Below are 22,812 nucleotides of genomic sequence, written 5' to 3'. Positions count from 1 at the left end.
TCTTTAGCTATGGACTCTGCAGACAGTGTGCGACTTCTGCGCACTATTCACAAATGTTTGTAGAAGCAGTCTTCATGCCTAGGTGATAGATTATATACACCTGTGGCCATGGAGGTGATTGGAACACCTTAATCCAATGATTTCTGGCAATATATTGAACATCATGTCAGAAGGTTACAACCACTTTTAGACCAGATGGTGCTTTCTTTGTTCCAAAAGGCCAAATGGAACTGAGCTGTCTCTAGCGGTTGGAGGATTCCACCACCATCAGGGATCGTATCTTGTGTCCCACTCCTGCAGGTGGCACTATAACCCAATAGTCAGCAATCAAGATCTCCACTGTGTCCTCCTATGAACAGAGGAGGAATTGTCCTGCACAGGTGCCCTTTGGTGCTTTGCTCTGACAAATACAGATAGTGACTGGAGCTCACTGACCACCTGAACCCCCTATGCTGTCCATACTGACGGCTGATGAGTGAGGAGCAGTGCAGGTTGGCATTGGAAGGAGGTCTGCTGATCTGTGCACTTGTCATTGATCAGCTGCCTGGGTGAATGGGATGGTGATTTCCTGTCGGAGTCAGGCAGTCACAGATGATGTCACCCTAAGACACCTCTCCAGATCCCAGCGTCACAAAGGTCCCCTGCACCGTGCTCCTTATCAGCTCTCCCCTCCTCCTCTCCCCGTGACTGGACCCGGCTTATCCCTGGACCTGCCCGGCAGCTGCCACGTTTCAGTGGTGACGTCAGCCAAAGCCAGCAGATCCCGCTAGAGGGAGCCGGAGCTACCCCTCCAGGAACCAGGACAAGGGGAGGGAGGGGCCGCTCACAGGGGAGGGGTGAGGGTTACCGCTGCGCAGGCGCGGGATGCCCGCCGCACCCTGGGAAATGCAGTCTCCCCGCCCATCTACCATAACACGGGGACGACTCGCTCGGGCGCTGTAGGACTACATCTCCCAGGGTGCAGCGTGGGGCCGGCCTTCTGTCGCCAGTGCGAAGCCTTCCTGAGTTGGAGGATTCACTATTTCCTGGTTTGGGCCGGCAGCCATTTTGGGGTTACAGAGAGCTCGGGCTTGCGGCTGCTGTGCTAGTATTTGGGGGGTAGTTCCCGGGCCGCTGGGGGGAAGAATTAGTTCTTATTATTACATCGTAGGTTTGTCGCTGGAACCTTCTGTGGAGGTTCGGTCCGCCGGTTTAGTTTTCATTCGTCCCCTGGACCCGGGTTTGCTTGGCGGGTCTCCGGTGTTCGGTGTGTTGTGATTCTGCAGAAGCTGTGGAGATAACAGTGACATGTCCAGCATGAATCCCGAGTAGTGAGTATGATGAGGGGGGACATCCGGGGTCAGGCCGGGGGAGGCCTCTGTCTGCTGCCTGCTCTGTCATTGTCACTGGAGGGAGGGGAGACAATCCTACACACACAGCTACTCCACACAGGCCCATCGTCAGCCGGGACACTCAGCTGTGCGGTCATCAGGGCCTACGGCCTGGACCACTGTCAGCAGGCTGGGCAGCTGTGGAGGCACTACAAGTACCAGCATGCCCTGACACCCAGTGTCTAATGGTACTTGTAGTTCTCCTACACCTTAAATCCCGGCTCTGCCAGAGAGATTGCCACGATTTCCTGATGACCACCTCCCTTCATTTCCTGTATATCAGGCCTCCATGTAGATGGGCTATTCCTTCATACAACATACCTCCTCCATGTAGATGGGTTATTCCTTCATACAACATACCTTCTCCATGTAGATGGGTTATTACTTTGTATATCAGGCCTCCTCCATGTAGATGGGTTATTCCTTTGTATATCAGGCCTCCTCCATGTAGATGGGTTATTCCTTCATACAACATACCTCCTCCATGTGGATGGGTTATTCCTTCATACAACATACCACCTCCATGTAGATGGGTTATTCCTTTATACAACATACCTCCTCCATGTAGATGGGTTATTCATTTGTATATCAGACCTCCTCCGTGTAGATGGGTTATTCCTTTGTATATCAGGCCTCCTCCATGTAGATGGGTTATTCCTTCATACAACATACCTCCTCCATGTGGATGGGCTATTCCTTCATACAACATACCACCTCCATGTAGATGGGTTATACCTTCATACAACATACCTCCTCCATGTAGATGGGTTATACCTTCATACGACATACCTCCTCCATGTGGATGGGCTATTCCTTCATACGACATACCACCTCCATGTGGATGGGTTATTCCTTCATACAACATACCACCTCCATGTAGATGGGTTATTCCTTCATACAACATACCACCTCCATGTAGATGGGTTATTCCTTCATACAACATACCACCTCCATGTTGATGGGTTATTCCTTCATACAACATACCTCCTCCATGTAGATGGGTTATTCCTTCATACAACATACCTCCTCCATGTAGATGGGTTATTCCTTCCTTCCTTTCTTTCCTGTCCTTGTATCTCACCCCCTATACTCTGTCCTTGTGGGATTTGTACTCCAATGTCCCCCATGTGGCAGCAGGTGTCTGCGATTGTCACCCATAGACATGGCAATCAGCACCTCATCTGAGCAATCATCTTGTGTCCTAGACCATCATATAACTGTAGCCAACTTATAATTATTATACAGGATTTATATGGCGCCAACAGTTTGCGCAGCACTTTACAATATAACAGGAGACAATACAAGTACAGTACATTTCAGTACAGAAGGAATAGGAGGACCTGCTCGTGGAGCTTATGTCTTTATCTGTGACCATCTTGTAGCATCGTGGGTGTATGGTCATCTCATTGCATCTTAGGTTTGTGGCCATCTTGCGGCGTCTTCCGTCTGTGGCCATCTTGCGGCGTCTTCCGTCTGTGGCCATCTTGCGGCGTCTTCCGTCTGTGGCCATCTTGCGGCGTCTTCCGTCTGTGGCCATCTTGCGGCGTCTTCCGTCTGTGGCCATCTTGCGGCGTCTTCCGTCTGTGGCCATCTTGCGGCGTCTTCCGTCTGTGGCCATCTTGCGGCGTCTTCCGTCTGTGGCCATCTTGCGGCGTCTTCCGTCTGTGGCCATCTTGCGGCGTCTTCCGTCTGTGGCCATCTTGCGGCGTCTTCCGTCTGTGGCCATCTTGCGGCGTCTTCCGTCTGTGGCCATCTTGCGGCGTCTTCCGTCTGTGGCCATCTCGCAGGTTACACCATCTTATAACATGTTATGTCTATGGCCATCTTGTATTCTCTTAGGACAATGGCCATCTTGTAGCGTACATCTGTTCCCATCCTATGACACCTTATGTCTGTGACTACTTTATAACACAGGGGTAGGAAGCCTTGACACTCCAGCTGTGCTGAAACTACAAATCCCATCATGCCCCTGCATCATGCCTGTGGCTGTTATAACCTTATGACGTCTCATCGCACTTGTAGTTTCACAACAGCTGGGGTGCTGAGGTTGTCTACCCCTGTTATTGCATATCTGAAGTAAAAAAAAAAAAAAAACTTTTCCATATTTGTATTTTTGGATGGAAATTGGAAGATTTAGAACTTTTTTCATGTTTTTTTTTTTTTTTTTTTTTTGTTTTTGTTTTTTTCCTGTTGAAGATTCAGTGTGTATTTGTTCTGTGACCATTGTCACTGAAGTTGAGGGAAAATCCCAAATTTTGAGCTGCCCCCAGAACAGCAATAGAGGAGAAAACTTTCGACTGGGACAAAAGTGGTAACTCTCACAGGAATGTTGAAGATTTCATCACCTCCACATGTGTATAAGACAGGAAGTGAAGAGAAATCTGTGTAATGGATCACATAGGACAAAATAAAACTGACCGGAGCTTTAATCATTTACTATTCTAAGTGAAAAGGGAGGAAAAAAGGTTTACACATTACAGAGGCTCTATACTGGCAACAAGAACCTGGAAGACAGCCGGCTTCCAGTGTATTTCAGGATGGCAGCGCTGGATCTGCTGGGCTTGTAAGTATATTTGTTTTATAGCAAGAAGAGAAGGTACAGGGCATATCAACGTGTTTTTTTTTTTTTTTTTTGGTCAGGGGGAGAAGTTCCCCTTTAAGTTGCTTCCAGTTTTTGTGACATTACAAGAGCCAACAAGTCCTGCCAGCTGATGTATAGCTGCTCCTTCTGGCACTTGTAGTTTCTCGGTAGCCTGAGTTTTGTCTGGATGAGAGCTTAAATGTACTTTTCCATCTTGTTCGGCCTGTCTCTTTCCCATCATACTGTTGTAGTTGGCTACCTATCCGTCATACTTTGTCATCTTTTCCTTTACCTGTGTTGTCTTTGTCAATGCTTTGTGTTGCCTGATGGAAGCCTTTCATGCTTATCAGTCAAGGTGTTCTCTGTAGTAATTATGGATGTATAGAATGATTTTCATTTTTGAGGCCTTAGGCCCTGCTGCTGAGTAGAAGTGGTTGCACATCTGACCGTTCAGTCCTGGCACTTTTGGTTCTTCAACAGTAGCAGTGCCTGTAGCTTGGCCTGAGAAGTGCTTAGTGTAAGCTGCGTTGAGAAGACCAACTACACCTTTCCAGTATGTTGTCTGCATCCATAGGACATGACCATCAGGCCTGCAGTGCATTGGACTTTTGAGGTATAAGGATACTTTACATCCTTTTGCCTCTAACAGACCTTTTATGAAATTGTCACTCATTTGTGCGGCTGATGAAAACCGTTAATCCAGTGAAGCAATTGTTTATATCTATTTGTAGCATTAAAGTGATTGTAAAGGTAGTTAAAAAAAAAAAAAATCACAAACCTGTCATGTACCTGCTCTGTGCAGCGGTTTTGTATAGAGCGCCCTGAACTTCCTCGTCTGGGGTCCCTTGCTGGTGATCCGCCCCCCCTACCCTTCAGAGTGCCCCCATAGCAAACTGCTTGCTACGGGGCACTTGTGCAGGCTTGATCCCAAACCTAGCTCTGTGTATCCATTGACACACCTAGCGCGGCTCAGCCCAGTGATATTTTCTGAAACCTAGTTCCCTTATTAAAGGTAACCATGAATCGCTGGGTTCATTGGATACTTCAGGAGCAGGTGTAATATCAATATTGATTCCAATCAGTTTCAGAATTGTTAAACTGAAGGTAACACTTCAGCATTGAGACCTTTTCATGTGAGCAAATTTCAGTGTTATTTGTAATTCAGTAAGGCGCTTTATTTGTTGTACTGTAAATATTTTTAATTATTTGAACTTTATTACCCTACTTTAATTTTTTTTATGCCCTCTAACTTTTTATTTTGGGAAGTCCATAATAAACATACTAACACACACAGCAAATCCAGCTTTGGCCTGTTGTGAGCATCCAGTTTGCTGCTGCACACAGGACCACCATTGCTCTTCCTGATTTCTTTGGGAGCTGGCTGTCTCTTCCTGGTTTTTGCAGCCACCCCCTCTGGTGACATGTCATTGGGTCCTTCCTCCTGAAGTGCTGTATTTATTTCAGGTACTTATATAGCGCTGTCAATTTACGAAGCACTTTACATATATATTGTACATTCACATCAGTCCCTAACCCTCGAAGGGCATACAATTTAAGGTCCCTAACTTACATTCATACATACACGGGCCAATTTAGACAGGAGCCAATTAACCTACCAGCATGTCTTTGGAGTGTGAGAGGAAACTGGAGTACCTGGAGGAAACCCACGCAGGCACAGGGAGAACATGCAAACTCCAGGCAGGTGGTGCTGTGATTGGGATTCGAACCAATAACCCCAGTACTGCCAGGTGGAAGTGCTAACCACTTAGCCACTGTGTTGCCCTAAGTGCTGTATATTTCATCTGATTCCTTCTGGGATATCTGATGTAGGGCAGGCTAAAGTCATTCTCATCTAAAGGAGAATGGAATCAGAGGGATCACGAATACAAAAATAGGTAAATAAAAGGCATCTTTTTAACCGCTTCCCGACCACCCTATAGCAGATATACGGCTACAGTGCAGCACGGGTGCGCAAAATCACACACACACACACACGCACTTTTGCATTTCTGGGTAGGGGGTCGCACACATGAGCCCTACCTGAGCTGCCATTTGCGGCCGCGGCTGTCAATCACTGGGTCTTGGCCGGTGATTACTCGCCAGCGCCTGGTGATTGCCGAGCAAAACAGTTCTCCCTGTCAGCTCGTGCACACTGCTTTGGATGGCTGTACATAGCACACAGATTATTTTTTACCTTCATGTATAGAAAGCATGAAGGCAAAAGACCTTGAACCTTTACAACCACTTTCATTTGACAGATGTCCTTATTTGATATTTTTTATGTTTTTAACTGAAGGACTTGCATGATCCATCATTTTGTGTAAGGTGGGTCTTTACTCGGTCAGGAGCTGCAACATGGTGGTAGAGGACAGCTGTCAGATTTTGGGTGGTTGTACCAAAGTAAAAGATCTTTTGTAGAGAATCATAAACAGGAAAATGCCTACCATTCACAAGTATCATCTGAAAGATCCTCCCCAGCCTCACCCACCTTGATTCTGGCCAGGGATTTCTGGGATGCAAGGCGATGGTGTATTTCAGTTAATTATACCTTGCATGCAGTGTAACTGCAATTTATAGTACCTAATGTTCGTTGTCTGGGTTCTAGATTGATCACTATAGATTGTTCTATCACCGTGGACTCAGCCTCAAACACTGAAGTATTGAGCCACAGAAACAAAAGGACCTATCTAGCAGAAAGACAAAATGGAAACAGAAAGCAAACATTTTTTTCAGTTTCAGACGTCAGCATGATGATGTAGGCTTTGTATCTACAGGAAGTGACAGTCCTATTACAGAGAGAATTATACCATGTCTATAAATGTTCGGCAGTGCGGGAGGTTTTCTCTGTTTTCACATTGTTCATTCGATGAAGATAGACTGTCCCTTCCATGGGCTGTGAATGAATCCATAGCCAGCCTTCCGTTTAGCAGCAAGTCATATGTGTGTCACATGGTTCTTACAAAACACACATTACTGTGGGTTTCGCAATCTGCTGCCAGGAGCTGCTGTTCTCACTTCCTTTTTGAAATCTAGGGACATTTAGACACTGGGGACTATTCCATAGCGTAAGTTATTTTCATTTGTTTATTCCAGTATTTTGTTTTAGCTTGCGTTCTGTGACTTGAACCTTTCCTTCATGTTCCAGTATGCAGCAGCTCCAATAACTGTAGAGCAATGGTTAGTTTAGTTCACCATTCCTCTTTAGCTTGTTTTTCCAGACTGGGAAAAGAACACTATTTTTCATCCACCAATTTTTAGCCAACCAGATACAGTTAGGGTTATTTTTTTCATTGTTTTTCTCCGTTTTTAGTATTGAAACAAATGACAAAAAAAAATAATCATAAAAAGACCAATATTACTGTTCATGTTCCATTGTATCAAGTAATAAAATAGTGCAACAAAAGCTTCAAGCACCTTTTTGGTAGTGAATTTGGACTTTTGTCTGAGCTGATTATTGCCCATTTGCCTTATGCATAAGTTCAGCTTTTAACAAAAAAATACATGCACATTTTTTGCAGGTAAAAAAATGTTCATTTACTGTTTTTGTTCTAGGAAGCTGGAAAGCATTGCATAGCGATCAGCAGATCGATACCATGCAGGTCTCCTGCAGACTATCAGTGTAATCTATCTGCACATACATTGTACTGGCAGGCAGTTTTACACTGACAGGAAGAATCGATAAACTACCACAGCACTCAACAGCGCCGTGGTAGTTCATTGAGAACTACAAGCCAACAGCTGCGAAGGTTGTCAGGACTTGTAGTTTCCCATTCACAGAACTCTGTGAATGAATGATGTGGCTGGGCAGGTGGAGCCCTGCATGGTTGCAGTTTTTAAAAAACAATTGTGACAGCTAGTGGGGGAAAAAGATCCCATGCTAGCTGTTACAGCGGGGGCCAGTCGTAAAGTAACATGTTACATATTATACCCTGAATATGGGCACAGCATGTTACGACATGTGAACTTATCCTTTTTAAGTGATGGGGATCTGAATTTACATTGATAGTCCTGGTCAAGTAATTTAAGGTTTGGCAAAAACAAAACTTTGGGGCATTGTATGCAACTGGGGACTGACTATTGCATAGCACATGTTGCCATCTTTTATTCCTTGAAAATGAATCCAGACACCTGGTTGCTTAGGCCAACAGCTTTGTTTTGTTTCTTTGCTGAGCATTTTTTTTCTAAACTATTTTTTTTTGTTTACTTAAGTTTTCTGCTTTCTGTATTGAAACTAGACAGCATTATTGTAGTTCGCTGCGGGTTAAGTTGATTGCATGTTTTAGTTCATGTCACATGAATTGTTGCTAATTTTCTCTGTCAAATGACTGACAGTTTTCTGTGTTATTGAGCTGTAGAAGATTTCTGTAGTATTTCTAGCCAACCACAAAATATCCTATATTTTGTGATTTTCGCACAGGAGGAGTGAGTTATTTGTGATTTATATGCCTCCTGGCCTTCTCCCCCTCTGCAGTGTACATTTAGAAAGTTTTCACCAGAAGCCTTCTATCCATCTGTAAAAGTCTGATTGCTCCTAGGCTCACTCCTTTTACATTCAATTGTGTAATAATTCTTATAATAACACTTTAGAGTGCAATAATATATGAACAATGTTCTCTGAGGCCCTTTTCACATGGGCGATCCCATCACGTCTGCCTTTCAGTTTTTCAACCGGAGCTTATTGGGAGGTCCATGCATTCCTATGGACAGGCGGGCATAAACATATTTGTGTCTGTTTATACTTGCCTATCTATGGCTCTGATCTGGTCCACTAAAAAAAATAAATGGAAACTGATCTGAAAGTATGCTTCCATTTTTGGTGGCTTTCAGGGTAGTTGGGCATAAATGGGCACCAGAGTCCTCTTCCGGCAGCCCATAGAGCAGGGCAGGCCCTGTCCATGTCTGCTCTGCAGAGACTGAAGAGTGAACACAGATGTGAAGTCTGCTCCAAGCAGTAGGGGATATGTGAATTGTTGCTCAGATCAAAATTTGCCCCGTGTGAAAGGGGCCTTGGATACAAAACATAAACTGATTTAAAATTCATAGTTTTGGAGTGATGTGCCTTATATTTAATTGGTTTCTGGAAATTGATCATCCTAATCCGCTAATATTTTGGTAAATACATATTGCAAATGTAACGTAATGATACAGGAATCATTTGGTTTTTATTCAAAGGTGTGCAAGAAACCCAAATTATGTTTATAGTACAAGTTAGAATTCTATAAAGAGAAGAATCTGGTACTTGTGGGCAGACAGCTAAAATGTTCGTACATGAGGCCCAGCTTTGGGTCAAGCTGTGTTTAGTGTTGATTCAAAAATAAAAGTGATACATTTTTAAAATTTGATGGTTATATTTGTACAGTGAAGAAACTGCATGCAGCCCTTTTTACACATGTTTGCAGCATGCTCCATTTTTATTCCAGGATGCTGCTGTGTAGAAGGAGGGAGGAATCCTTCAACAGAAAACCTAGAAGTCATGCCTTGCTGCACTTTGATGGTGACATTTTTGTTGAATTTTTCCAATCCTTTAGAAGCATATTTAGTCTCCTTATATACTTAATATATCTGAGTCCAGAGTCTGCTTGTGTGTCACTTGTGTAGTTCTTGCTGCCAACAGTTGTTTTCACTCAAGCGGTTAAGGGTCCATGCACGTTGGCTTAAAAAAATGCTGCTCCTAAAGGAGTTTAACATTTTGCCTGTAGAAGCAACTCGTGTTATCCTATGTGTCCATACACATTACAGCGGAGTTCAACCTGAAAAAAAAAAAAAAATCAGCAGCAACGAAAACTGTAGCTGCTGACTTTTAAAATACGGCCACTTACCTGTCCCTCAGTCCAGCGGTGTCCTCACTACCGCTTGTTTCACCAGCCGTTTTCTCTCCCGAGCGCCTGCATCTTTAGTGTGGGCACCCGGCTGTGACAGCTTGCGGCTTCACAGCCGGGTGCCCACTGCACATGCACGAGAAACGCTGCGCTTTGTGAATGGTCCTGTAGTCTTCTGGGACCTTTCACATGTCCTAGAAGACTACGAGGAGGACAACTTCCAGTCGCCTAGATGATCGCAGTGGGAGCGGGTACCTGTTAAATTTGGGTACCTGCTCCCCAATGGTGCCAATCCTTAATGGGGAGCAGAGGACAAAGGCCTAAAGCGGAACTTCCCCCCCATTGGGTGGAGCTCCGCCTTAAGTAGTTTAGTGGCATATTTTAAGCTCAGCGTTTATAGAGGCAGGTGGTTTTGGGAACGGTTTTCTGGCCAGAAAAACGCTAGTACAAAAAAACTTTTTGCAAAGAGCACTTGAGTGGTTTTTGTTTTTTTTTTAAGCCAGTGTGCATAGATCCTAAATGAGATTGATTTATTTATTTATTTTCCTTTCAATTTCTTTTTAATTATGTCTAGTGTGACGTGATATTACCATTTTAGCTTTCATAGTACCCATGTACCTGTATGTGGTGTTTAGGAGTTAATGCCGTTATGAATCTGTTCCTCTTCCAATCAGATATTGCCTAAGGCGTTCTAGCTGCAAATATCAGTGAATGGGTGCAATACTGGTAGAGCTGCATTTTCTTCCCAGTCAGGTGCATACAAAAAGAGGCAAGCTGCACAACCAATATCAGCATAGTCACTAAGTTTATTGATAATAAATCCCATCAGCTCCACTAATGCGTTTTTAATCCCAGTACATGGAATTAATGGTAGATGCTGACTAGGACCACTGCTGGGAGAAACCTGTAGGAGGAGATTTGTTGCATGTCTTGCTGCTTTTTGTATGAACCTTAGTTATAGATGTTTACATTGGACTTTTCAGCTTTGCTTTAAGGCTACCATCTTCTTTGGTATTCTCCTTTAGGCTCCATGCACACTAGCGTGTTTTTTGTTTTCAAGCTCCTAGAAGCTGCTATTGGCATTTTTCTTTCTTCTAAATAGTGTTATCCTATGTGTCCATGCACACTACTTTTAGGATATTAGCATTTTTGAGCTTCATTGTCTAGGAGAGAAACAAAATGTTTTTGGAGCATTTTTCCAGCAGAAATAATGCTCATCGCTTGTAACAGTTTTTTTTCCCCCCCTCTCAAACTCTGTAAGGCTACGTTCAAACTAGCGTTGTGTGCAGGCGGCAGAGAGGTGTTTGGGAAGCGTTTTTACCGCTTCCCAAACGCCTCTGCCAATTCTGCACATTACAGCACATGGTGCTGTTCTAACGGGAGCGTTTGCGTCGCATCGCGGCAAACCGGACGCCTCTGGTCGAGTCAGGAGGCTTTGAAGCCTCCTATTCTCGTCTATGGTGCCGCTCCGCAAATGCCCGGCCGGCTTTTGCGGTGCGGTTGCGGGGCGGTTGCAGAGCGGTAACACCACTCAAACTGCATTATAGGCGTTTGTGGGGCGTTATTAACGCTTGGCAAACGCCTAGCAACTTCCGCTAAACCGCGCATGCGGCGTTTGCAGAGCGTTAAAAAACGCTCCGCAAACGCCAGACCAACACTTGCCAAACGCTATAGGGGCGTTTGGCAAGCGTTGGTAAAACAGCCAAGTGTGAACGAGCCCTTACAGTGTTTTTTTAATGAAGTGTTTTTTTCCTTAATCCAGCATTTTCTGAGCTTAAAAAAAAAAAAAAAAAAAAACCACCCGCACGTGCGCATAGAGCTTTAACCTGCTCTTTTCTTTGCCAGTTCTTTTCAATTGCTGCATGCTCCTAGGATATTGTGGTGTAGGACAGCTCTGTTAAGTCTGGAGGTTCAGTAACTCTGGTCAGAGATTGGAAGGATCCTTTATACATCTGCAAAGAATGTAACCTTGTACAGCAGATATTTTATCACAATTTTGCAGGAGCCTGGATCTTCTAAATAGATGTCACTAATCGGCTTACTTTTTCTAGAAAGACAAACCTGGTTGGGTTTCTTGGACAAGTTTGTGGGTTTTTTTTTTTTTTGCGTGGCTTTAAATAGTCCATGTTCAGGTTTTGCTTACTTTTTTCGAGAGCTATTTTTAACATTTCATTTCTGTTTGCTTTCTTAGACTATTCCCCTCTGCCCCACGGTGTGCATCTGCTTCCCAAGTTCCCCTTGTAGCATAGAAGCAGTAAAACTGCATCAAGTTAGCACACTAACAAGCCCATTGTTCAGTCCATGGCAGAAGGTGGATGGTGGTAAATGATATTGCTTTTGAATAATTTTAAATAGAATTGCAGCAGCAATGACTGGCCTGTTGCCTAGCAGAGCTCTGCTGAGCTTCTAATACTTTGCTGTTGTTTTGCAGCCTGTGTTTTAAAAATGTTAAGTGCTTTGTGTGAGGCAAAGGTTCAGAGTTCCTCTGTTCCCCAGATACATGTTGTGCCTTTAATGCATTATTGATGAAATGAATGACATGTTACACCTTCTCAAACTCTGTACACTGTGTGCATCATTAGTATGTTTTCTGAAATCTCTAAAACTGACATATATAGATACAGATTATTGTCTATTATTATTCACCGTATCCTGTTATGGTGTTTGCAGGACTACTTTAGCACTTGTAGACCTAGAGCTGGCATTGCCATTTTTTTTAAGGGTTTGCCAGTGTTTTGGTCTTTAAATGATTTAATGATCAAGATACCGATAGACTAGCTCTACAAGAAAAACAATTGCCCAGTCAAGCAGATTTTGATATGCTGTCAGGTGTTTCATTGATTACATGTGGCATTCTTCCTGCCTGGAGCACCAGTACTGATCAATGAGGGTTGCATTGTTGCTTCTTTTCATTTGCATGCAGTGTGAAGCATGTTTTGCTCAGCACTTTATTCATATTGAACTATGCAGATGTAAGGAATGCATATTGAGTGCTCCATTATGCTGGAATGTATCTAGATGGAAGAATATAGACTTTAAATGTCTATGCAGTGTTTACCTAGAAGGAGCTGGATAGTAGACTTTGACTGAAACCAGCAGATCAGCTGTGTCCAACCACAGCACAGAGTCCTGCGTTTACAAACCCAAAGAACTCTGTACACAGAACAGCGATCTAGCTGTTACTGCTTCTTGAAAAGCAGGGAGAAAAAAACAACCAGATTTCTTTGTAAAATCACCATTATCTCCTCAATTGCCACTTGATGTTTATCACTTCCCAGCCAGCGTCATTAGTACAGTAACAGTGAACAGTATTATCAGTGTGTTAGTGTCACTAGTGATGTCGGTTAGTGTTCCTCCCAGCAAGGGGCATGTTAGCGCTAGATTGCCTTCACACTCACGGTGCCAGTATAAGTCACTGATCACCACCATTACCAGTATAGCGTCATAGTCGTGTAAATTCCGGCATGTATATTTACTATAATTTGTATAAATTTCACACAAATCAATTAATATACGCCTATTGTGTATTTTTTTTTTTTTAACCAAAGACATGTAGCAGAACACATTTTGACCTAAATTCATGAAGACATTAGATTTTTTTTTTAATATATATATATATATATATATATATATATATATATATATATATATATATATAAATAAAAAACCCAGTAAGTGATCAAATACCACCAAAAGAAAGCTTTAGTTGTGTGAAAAAAAATTATATAAATTTTATTTTGATACAGTGTTGCATAACCGTGCAATTGCCAGTTAAAATGGCACAGTGCTGAATAGCAAAAAATGGTCAAGTGGTTAAAATTTTAATGGCAGAAGGTAAAAAAAACCTGTGTGCAGCTCCACTCCAGCCACCGCTTATACTTACCTGAGCGCCAACTCGATCCAGCACTGTTCCGAGAGCAGTAACTCTATCTCTCCTAACTGGCCAAATAGCGGAGGAAGCCATTGGCTCCTGCTGCTGTCAGTCACAGCCTGTGAGTCTGGGACAGGGCCAAGCTGCTCTGCAAGTGTCACATAGCGTGGCTTGGGATTGAGCCTGCATGAGTGCACACATGGGAAGTGGCTTGCTATGGTGGCACTCAGAACTGGAGAGGAGTCAAGAACACTGACGGAACCGGAATAGAGGAGGATCGGAGCTTGCACGTTGCAGGTAAGTATGACTTTGTTATTAAAGAAATCCCTTGACAATCACTTTAAAGTTATAACATTTGTTACTATTGGTTGCACGGCTTGCTACTTCTTTTTTTGCTAAGGAGAGAGAGGGAGATAGACCTCTTTGAGCACAACACTCAAAGCTTGCATTTGCAGCCACAACACCTTGACCGCTGCTGTATTAATAGTGGAGCCAAGGAACAACCTAGTTGGAGGTGAATGTTTAATGGAAGTATTATTTTCCCTTTTTCTGTTCCATGCCCTTCTACTAAAATATTGATATTTCACTGAGGGACCATTCACATGTGTTTTAAGCTTGGCTTGGGAAAACTCATGGAAACATGCATCAAAATGCTATGAAGGGTATCCCACCCTTGTGTACAGTATTGGATTCAGTATTTACAGGCTGGAGCTGAAAAGCTATTTGATCACAAATACTTGCTAAACCTGATTTTTTTTCTGAGAAGTGTTTACAAGCTGTGATTAGGAAATGCCCATGTCTACTTTTGCATTGCGGACCACACGTATTAGGTGAACATTGACTGCTCTAGATGATTGATTTATTTTAATCCTTCACCAATTTGAGAGTAATCACTATGGGGTGATTAGACCAGGCCTAGCCCAGTCTCACCTAGAACAAGGAGCCAGCTTCAAACCCTTTTGCGGCCAGAGCAGTTTTTGCATTTTTTTTTTTTTTTTGCACACGTTTAAAAAAAAATCAATTTTAGGCCTGAAGATTACATAAACCCCCCAAAACATATATATTTTCTGAATGCAGGTACCCTAGAGCATAAAATGGTGGTAGTTCCAATTTTTTATGAAACCCGATATTGCCGCAAAGGTGTAGGAAATACAAAATGTCACTAAAAAACACACCAAAGTTAATTTTAGGGAACACAAACACAATAAATTATCCAATTATTTAGTAAAATAAAAAAAGACAAGGTTACACAGAGTAAATGGATAACCAACATGTAAAACCTTAAATTTGTGTGCGCTTGTGAAAAGGGCAACAAACTTTAGTACCCTATAATTTTTTTTTTTATGGGTGATGCTTTAAAAGCCCCCCTATAAGTCATCAGTTTAGTGGTACGGATGTAGTCTGGTGCTACAATTATTGCTTTCGCTCTGGCACGCTCGGTGATATGTAACGTGTATCACAATCAATTTTGTGCGTAGGTGCCCCTGGGATGTGTTTTGTATGTACTTACATGTGGGGGGGGGCCTCAACATTTTTATTTATTTATTTTTTTTGAGGGAGGGATTTTTTGTGCTTGGGTGCAACTTCAAGTCCCCTATGTGGTTTTTTTTTTTTCTCTTTCTTTTTTTTTGAGACCGCTTCTCCTTAATGAGACATCCAGGATCTAAAAGACACTGGATGCCTCTTCTGTGCTTCACTAATTATAATGCAATGCAGATCGGGAGTTCAAAGCATACTGCTTGTTGAGGGGACAGAAGGAGCAGAGAGTGGCGGCAGGGGACTCCACAAGTGGTAAGCTACCGCTTTGTGCAATACTATTGCATAGAGCAGGTGAGTATAACATCTATTTTTATTTTGATTTAGATTTAAAAAATGAATATTGCTTTAATTTACCAGTAGCAGTAGTAGTAATTTACAACTTTGAACTGTGCATTGTGGTAGCTGCATCTGTTTCTTGCATTGCAGAGTACTCTTCCAAGTAGTCCTGGAGCAAACCTATAACCTCTCCTGAAAATGCTCATTACCTGGCTGTTATGTCTAGCTACAATGCTTAGTCCCTAAATCAGAACAATTATGCAGATAAGGACTTCTCACTCCACTTTGACTTTCTTGATCAGTGTACTGAAAGCAGAGACAGGCAGAGCAGGTTGTCTGAAGCAGGCCAGTTATGCAATACAATTTATTTAAAGGAAAAACCTGTTTGCTTTCAGTGTTTTGAATAGCTGGAACTTCTATTTGATGTTATTGCTGTCTTTGTCCCTGTTAATGACAGCCACCTATTTTGTCCTGGAGGCCGTTGACCAATCTTCCAGTGGGGACATCTGTCCTTTTGACAACAGCCTGATTTTCCTCTCCCTTCCTATTATGCCTTGGGGACAGATAGGAGATCAATAAGAGACAAAAAACCTGCCAGGAGGTCTAACTATTCTGTACTCTATGGGGGGGGGGGGTTTGCTAAATTTGGTGCAGCTGTGCATAGTAAGCAATCAACTTCTAACTTAAGCTCATTCAGTTAAGCTTAAAGTGGTAGTAAACTCTTCTTTAATAATTATACCTATGGGTAAGCTTATAATAAAACCTACTTGTAGGTAAAATTAGTATCTCCTAAATGTGCACCATTTAGGAGATAATAGCCCTTTTTGATAGCCATTGCATGCACTGTGAAGGAATGGCATACCTGTGCTGTTCTTTCAGAGCACTATGTTGTGGCCCAGGACTCCTATGCGCATGCACTGGAGTGACGTCATCACGGCTCGGCCAGTCAGATGGCCAGAGCTTATGCACCCAGAAGGAAAACTGGGTGAAGATGGAAGCCCCAGGTAGCCATGACAGCCGTCTGCTGGAGTGCTTCGTTTTAAGGTAAGTCCTTAATAATGTGCTAGTATGCAATGCATACTATCATATTATGCCTTTACCTTGCAGGGGATTTTTTTTTTTTTTTTGCTTTTTTCGGATGCTGTTTACTACCGCTTTTAAATGTACACTACACTAAGGACCCTTTTACACAGGCAAATTTTGTCCACTGATCTTCACTGAGTAGGCGGATGACAGGTCCGTGTCTGTTCCACTTATGCAGAGTGGACATACACAACCCACTGTCCTCTATGGGTGGTCGGAGGTAAACAGATGCCTGTCCATTTGCATCTGACTGTCATCTGATCCGCCAGACACATGAGTAGTTTATCCCCATCTGTCTGTTTTTATCAAATCGGATGCAGGCAGGTGTAAACAGACATGTCTGTTTATATCTGCTGCTCCATTGAGTGCAATGGATGGTCTGATTTGGGTCTGCCTGTGTGAAAGGGCCTTAAGAGTTGTGTGTTGTGGCTGCTCGTCAGCATGTAAGTGAACATTAGTGGTGTGTACTAAAACAGGCTGCCTCCCACTAACTGCCAGTGATAAAGCAGTGTGGGTGCCGACAACTAGTTAGTTCATGTGTTTTAGCCAATAAGTTCATTTGGGTATTTAGTAGCTCCTCAGTTTTTGAAAACTGTTAACAGATGGCAAATACAGTTAGGTTCATATGTATATTTGCACGCACACAATTTTCATACTTTTGGCCCTGTATGCCACCAGAATAAATTAAAACAAACCAATCCAAATGAATTTGAAGTGCAGACTTTCAGCTTTACTTCGAGGGGTTGAACATAAATATCAAGTACAAATTTTAGGAACTGCAACCATTTTTTATACATTTTCATTTTCAGGGGCTCAAATGTAATTGGACACATGAATATAATCATAAATAAAATGCTCATATTTAATATTTTGTTGAGAATCCTTTACTGGCAATGACTGCCTGAAGCCTGGAACCCATGGACATTACCAAATACTGGGTTTCCTCCTTTCTGATGCTTTGCCAGGCTCCAGCTGCAGCTGTCTTCAGTTGTTCTTTGTGGGTCTTTCTGCCTTTTAGTATTGCCTTCAGCAAGTGAAATGCATGCTCAATTGGGTTGAGATCAGGTAATTTTCCTTCAAAAGCTCCTGGGTTGCTGTTGCAGTGTGTTTTGGATCATTGTCCATCTGTACTGTGAAGCGCCGTCCAATCAGCTTTGCTGCATTTGGCTAAATCTGGGCTGACAGTATATCTCTAAACAATGCAGAATTCATCTGGCTGCTTCTATCTTCTGTCACATCAATAAACACTAATGACCCAGTGCCACTGGAAGCCATGCATGCCCATACCATCAAACTGCCTCCACCATGTTTTACAGATGACGTTGTGTACTTTAGATCATGAGCTGTTCCAAGCCTTCTCCACACTTTTTCCTTCCCGTCATTCTGGTACAGATTAATCTTAGTTTCATCCGTCTAAAGAATGCTTTTCCAGAACTGGTCTGGCTTTTTAGATTTTTTTTGGCAAAGTCTAATCTTTCTTTTCTATTCTTCAGGCTTATGAATGGTTTGCACCTTGTGGTGAACCCTCTGTATTTGCTCTCGTGAAGTCTTCTCTTGATTGTAGACTTTGACAATGATACACCCACCTCCTGGAGAGTGTCCTTCACTTGTCTGGATGTTGTGAATGGGTTTTTCTTTACCATAGAGAGGATCCTGCGATCATCCACCACTGTTGTCTTCTGTGGACGTCTATGCCTTTTTTTTATGTTGCTGAGCTCACCAGTGCATTCTTCCTTCCTCAGAATGTGTCAGACTGTTGATTTGGCTGTTCCTAATGTTGCTGCTATCTCTCTGATGGATTTGTTTTGTTTTTGAAACCTTAGAATGGCCTGTTTCACTTGCATGGACAGCTCCTTTGAACGCATGATGTAGGTTCACAGCAATAGACTCCAAATACAAATACTACACTTAGAATCAACTCCAGACCTTTTACCTGCTTAATTGATGAAGAAATAACGAAGGAGTAGCCCACACCCGGCCATGAAACAGCTTTTGATTCAATTGTCCAATTACTTTTGGTTTCTTGAAAAAGGGGGGGGGGGGCGGATACTCTTAAGAGCTTTAATTCCTAAACCCTTCCTCTGATTTGGATGTACATACCCTCATATGAAACCTGAGAATGTGTGCACTTTCAGCCCATATCCATTATATAACTATAGATTGAATGTGTTTTGGTAAATACCTGGAAAAAATCTAAACTGTGCCTGTGTCCAAATATATATGGACCTAACTCTGCCATCACAAACCTTATGAAAGTTTTTGTCTCGAGATACATATGGACAGCAAGGACATTTCTAGGGGTAAATCTGCACAGGTCCTGCAGGGCAATGATGTGAAGGATATACAGATATCTCACTGTGGCCAGGGGAGCTGTGGTTCTCAGGTTTTTTCATGTAGGGGCTGGCGGCAGGGCTCTTGCCAACATCCCCATGTCCTTTTTCCACCAGCTTGGACTTGTGACTCACCTTCAGGAAACTCCAGTAGTCCTCAATAGAGATACAGGCTGGGGTCACCCTGTGGCTGCGCTCAGAACTACAGCCTCAGCCTTGTACTGCTTCCCAGCTCTGCCAGTCACCTGAGCGAAGCATGTGATGTCACCAGGCAGCAGGTGTGGTTTGCTGTTGCGTGTGTGGTGTAAAAAGAAACAAAGCCCGGAGCAAGTCATGGTATGCCTGTCAGACACCTCTGCCAGTGTATAGATCCAACCTGATGGGCAAAGCTTTCCTTTGCTGTCAGTAAGCAGGCTGGAGCAGATAACCAGCATCCTCAGGGTGCTGAGCCCTTGCTTTCCAAATCTTACCTCTGGCTTTTGCCAATAGAGGTGAGCTTGGGTCAAGAGCCAGTTGGTTGTCACCCAGAGGTTACTGACTGGTATGTGAAGGAATACGGGCTCTCAGTGGGGAGATAAGCCTTGGAATGTCTGCTCCTCAGTGAGGCATCTGACCCCGCATGCAGGCCCTGATCACCAGAGAGGTTTTTCAATCATTAAGTCTACAAGTCCTGTATATATCCTGTTTTTTTGTGTCCTATGGATCAATAAATATTACTATACTCATCAATCCTCCGGTGTGCGGCTAACCCTTCTTCCTATTCTTCGTCCCACAGCTTATTACAGCCATTTTCATGTATTCGCTATGTGTTGATTACCTGCAAGTGATCAGTCCTGGATACTAACTGTCTGCGCCCAGGACCGATCACATGCATGTAATTAGCTGCAGGATGCCTCCCACAATTAATTGCTGGAACCCCCACTGAGTTTTTTTGCTTCCACATACTGTAGGCCAAAAACACAGGTGTGAATGTATCATTATGTTTCACTGTCCTTTGACTTTTTATTCATGATAGGTGAGGTAATGAAGCAACAACTGTTGTATTACTTGGGTTAACCTATTACTGATGCTCTAAGAATTCATATTACAGTTTTGAGGGGTTTTTTTTTGTCTTTCATTAAAGCTTCCAGGTCTGAAATATTTAATGCAGGCACAATGGATTTCACAATAATTACTGTGCAAATATCAGACTAATCAAACACCGCCCAAGCCAGTTGTTCCAGAGGATCTGGTTGTTTAACATAATTTCTTTTCTGCTACAGGTCTTTCTGGCTGCTCTTGTTGTTGTTTGTTTTTTGTTTTTGTTTTTTTCCAAAAGAAACCAAGTTAAATCATTTTTTGAATATTTTTTTTTCTTCTGTGATTCCTTGACACTTCCCTACTCTAATGCCTGTGTTGCATTCATTCACAGAGATCTGTGATCTCTGTTGGCAGATAGCCGTGTATAATACTAGCCATACATGGCTTGACAATTGAAACATGGGTGGTCCTGTCGGCACTACCCACCTCGACAAACTATGATTAAAAAAAATTGGGAGAGTTGGTGGAAACTTGTCAACTAAACAGTGACTGTTTTGTTGCATTCACTGTTTGGGTATCAATAAGCGAGTATCAGTGACTATTGGAATACAATAACTGGCAGGGGAGATTCCACTATCCATGAAGTTTAGTGTGGATTGAGGCATTTCTTGATTTCCTTCAGGCAGCCCACAGCCTTAACCTGTGTTTTGAGGTTTCTTTCAAGGAGCTTGCTTAGGGGCTGGTGAGTATTTATCTGCCCCCAAATAATTAAATACCGTGTTTTTTCTGAACTAATATTGCATGCTTGAAAAGATAATCTAGAACTTAAGAACTCCCCCCCCCCCCCCCCAACACACACACACACAATACTAGACGGTTAATAAAATTTAGAAAATCTGTACCATTTAGGAGAAAAGTCTTAATTGAATTTTCATGACATAATCTTTGTAATTGAAAAGATAACCGCATCTGCCAAGGAGTAGCTGTAACAGCAGAGATTACATCATATTACATCATATCCTCTCCTCTCGCTGCAGTAAAGGGAAACTATATTTCCCATCATCCACAGGGAATTGTAGTGAATGCGGGCGGATGCACTAGGCCTGTGCATGCTGAATGTGTCTGAGAATCTTGATCTGCCCACCCACTGCAAGTGGGGCTGAATTACATCTCTTCCTGGAGAAAGAACTACAGAAGGGATGTGCCAAGGCCAGTGACTGGGGGAATGGGAGGCATAGAAGCCAATGTTCTTACAAACCGGAAACCAAAGAAGATGAATGGTTTGATTTGAAAATAAATAGGCTATTTCAGAGCAACTACTGAATGAAGCAGAAGATGGGAAATCAGCAACAAGGACATGTAATGAAGCTTTTGCCCAGAATTTTGCTTTGATTCAATCTAAGGCTATGACATTCATACCTGTTTTTCATGATTGGAATCTACAGAATGTTAAAGGATAAGTTCACCTTTTGTAACATGTTTGTAACTTTGCGGCTGTCTGCTTGTAGTTCTCAGTGAACTGCCACAGTGCTCCCTAACGCCGTGGTAGTTCATTGAGCCTTCCTGTCAGTAAGTATCTGCTTGTCCGTACAGGATGTATGAGCAAGCAGATAGACTGACAAGTCAGAGGGAGACCTGCATGGCACGAGCAAGCTGCTGATCGATGCTGCAATGTTTAAGAGGCTCCAAAAACAAAAAGTAATAAATGCACATCTTTTTTTACCTGCAAAAAAAAGTTAATTTTATTATTTTTGTTAAAAGGTAAACATATCCTTTAAAAGTAGAATATGCTTTTCATTTGGTACCAGTAAACATATCTGTATAGTCTACATTTACTTTTCTGGATTGGCAACCGGGGGGGGGAGGGGGGTCCTTGATCTTTTGAACTGTTTGCCATGTATCTATAGCAAAATCCTTTTTTTAAATTTAATTTTGAATAGAGAGCAGAAGTGTTAAAACCATTGCCAGAATATATAATTTTTTTTCTGTCTTTGTACCGTTGAGGAAATTCTTCTTCAGCTCCTGTCCTAGAGACACTTCAGAGGTTTAGAAGAAATCTCCCAAAGATTAGGCCATTGTCCATGCAACAGGTGTCCTCACTAGGCCTCATACATTTGGACAATTTGTGCTCCTACAGCAGTGGTTCTCAACCTTTCTAACGCCGCGACCCCTTAATACAGTTCCTCATGTTGTGGTGACCCCCAACCATAAAATTATTTTCGTTGCTACTTCAGAACTGTAATTTTGCAGTGGGAGGAATAGTGCCCCATCATTGGTATCAGTGGGAGGAATAGTGCCCCATCATTGGTATCAGTGGGAGGACTAGCGCCCCATCATTGGTATCAGTGGGAGGAATAGTGTCCCATCGTTGGTATCAGTGGGAGGAATAGTGCCCCCTCACTGATGTCAGTGGGAGGAATAGTGTCCCATCGTTGGTATCAGTGGGAGGAATAGTGTCCCGCCATTGGTGTCAGTGGGAGGAATAGTGCCCCATCATTGGTATCAGTGGGAGGAATAGTGCCCCATCATTGGTATCAGTGGGAGGAATAGTGCCCCATCGTTGGTGTCAGTGGGAGGAATAGTACCCCATCATTGGTATCAGTGGGAGGAATAGTGCCCCATCATTGGTATCAGTGGGAGGAATAGTGCCCCATCATTGGTATCAGTGGGAGGAATAGTGCCCCATCATTGGTGTCAGTGGGAGGAATAGTGCCTATCATTGGTGTCAGTGGGGGGAGGAATAGTGCCCCATCGTTGGTGTCAGTGGGGGGAGGAATAGTGCCCCATCGTTGGTGTCAGTGGGGGGAGGAATAGTGCCCCATGGTTGGTGTCAGTGGGGGGAGGAATAGTGCCCCATCGTTGGTGTCAGTGGGGGGAGGAATAGTGCCCCATCGTTGGTGTCAGTGGGGGGAGGAATAGTGCC

The 22,812-nt window shown here is 43.0% G+C and overlaps 1 protein-coding gene across 1 annotated transcript in view; it reads left to right on the top strand.

Moving 5' to 3' along the window:
- Positions 1–985: 985 nt before the first annotated feature.
- The window catches only part of RAB1A (RAB1A, member RAS oncogene family), a 75,088-nt gene continuing 53,261 nt past the window's right edge, over positions 986–22,812 (top strand). The window contains exon 1 of the mRNA XM_089672431.1: positions 986–1,310. Within this exon, the coding sequence (XP_089528557.1) occupies positions 1,288–1,310 (23 nt within the window). The 5' untranslated portion in view covers positions 986–1,287. The remainder of the gene's footprint in view (positions 1,311–22,812) is intronic.

Source organism: Staurois parvus, unplaced genomic scaffold (genome assembly GCF_062004578.1).
Source record: "Staurois parvus isolate SC_StPar_1 unplaced genomic scaffold, SC_StPar_1.0 ptg000001l, whole genome shotgun sequence".
Taxonomy (NCBI): domain Eukaryota; kingdom Metazoa; phylum Chordata; class Amphibia; order Anura; family Ranidae; genus Staurois; species Staurois parvus.
Note: the sequence above shows the minus strand (reverse complement) of the source record. Positions and strands in the feature narration are given on the sequence as shown.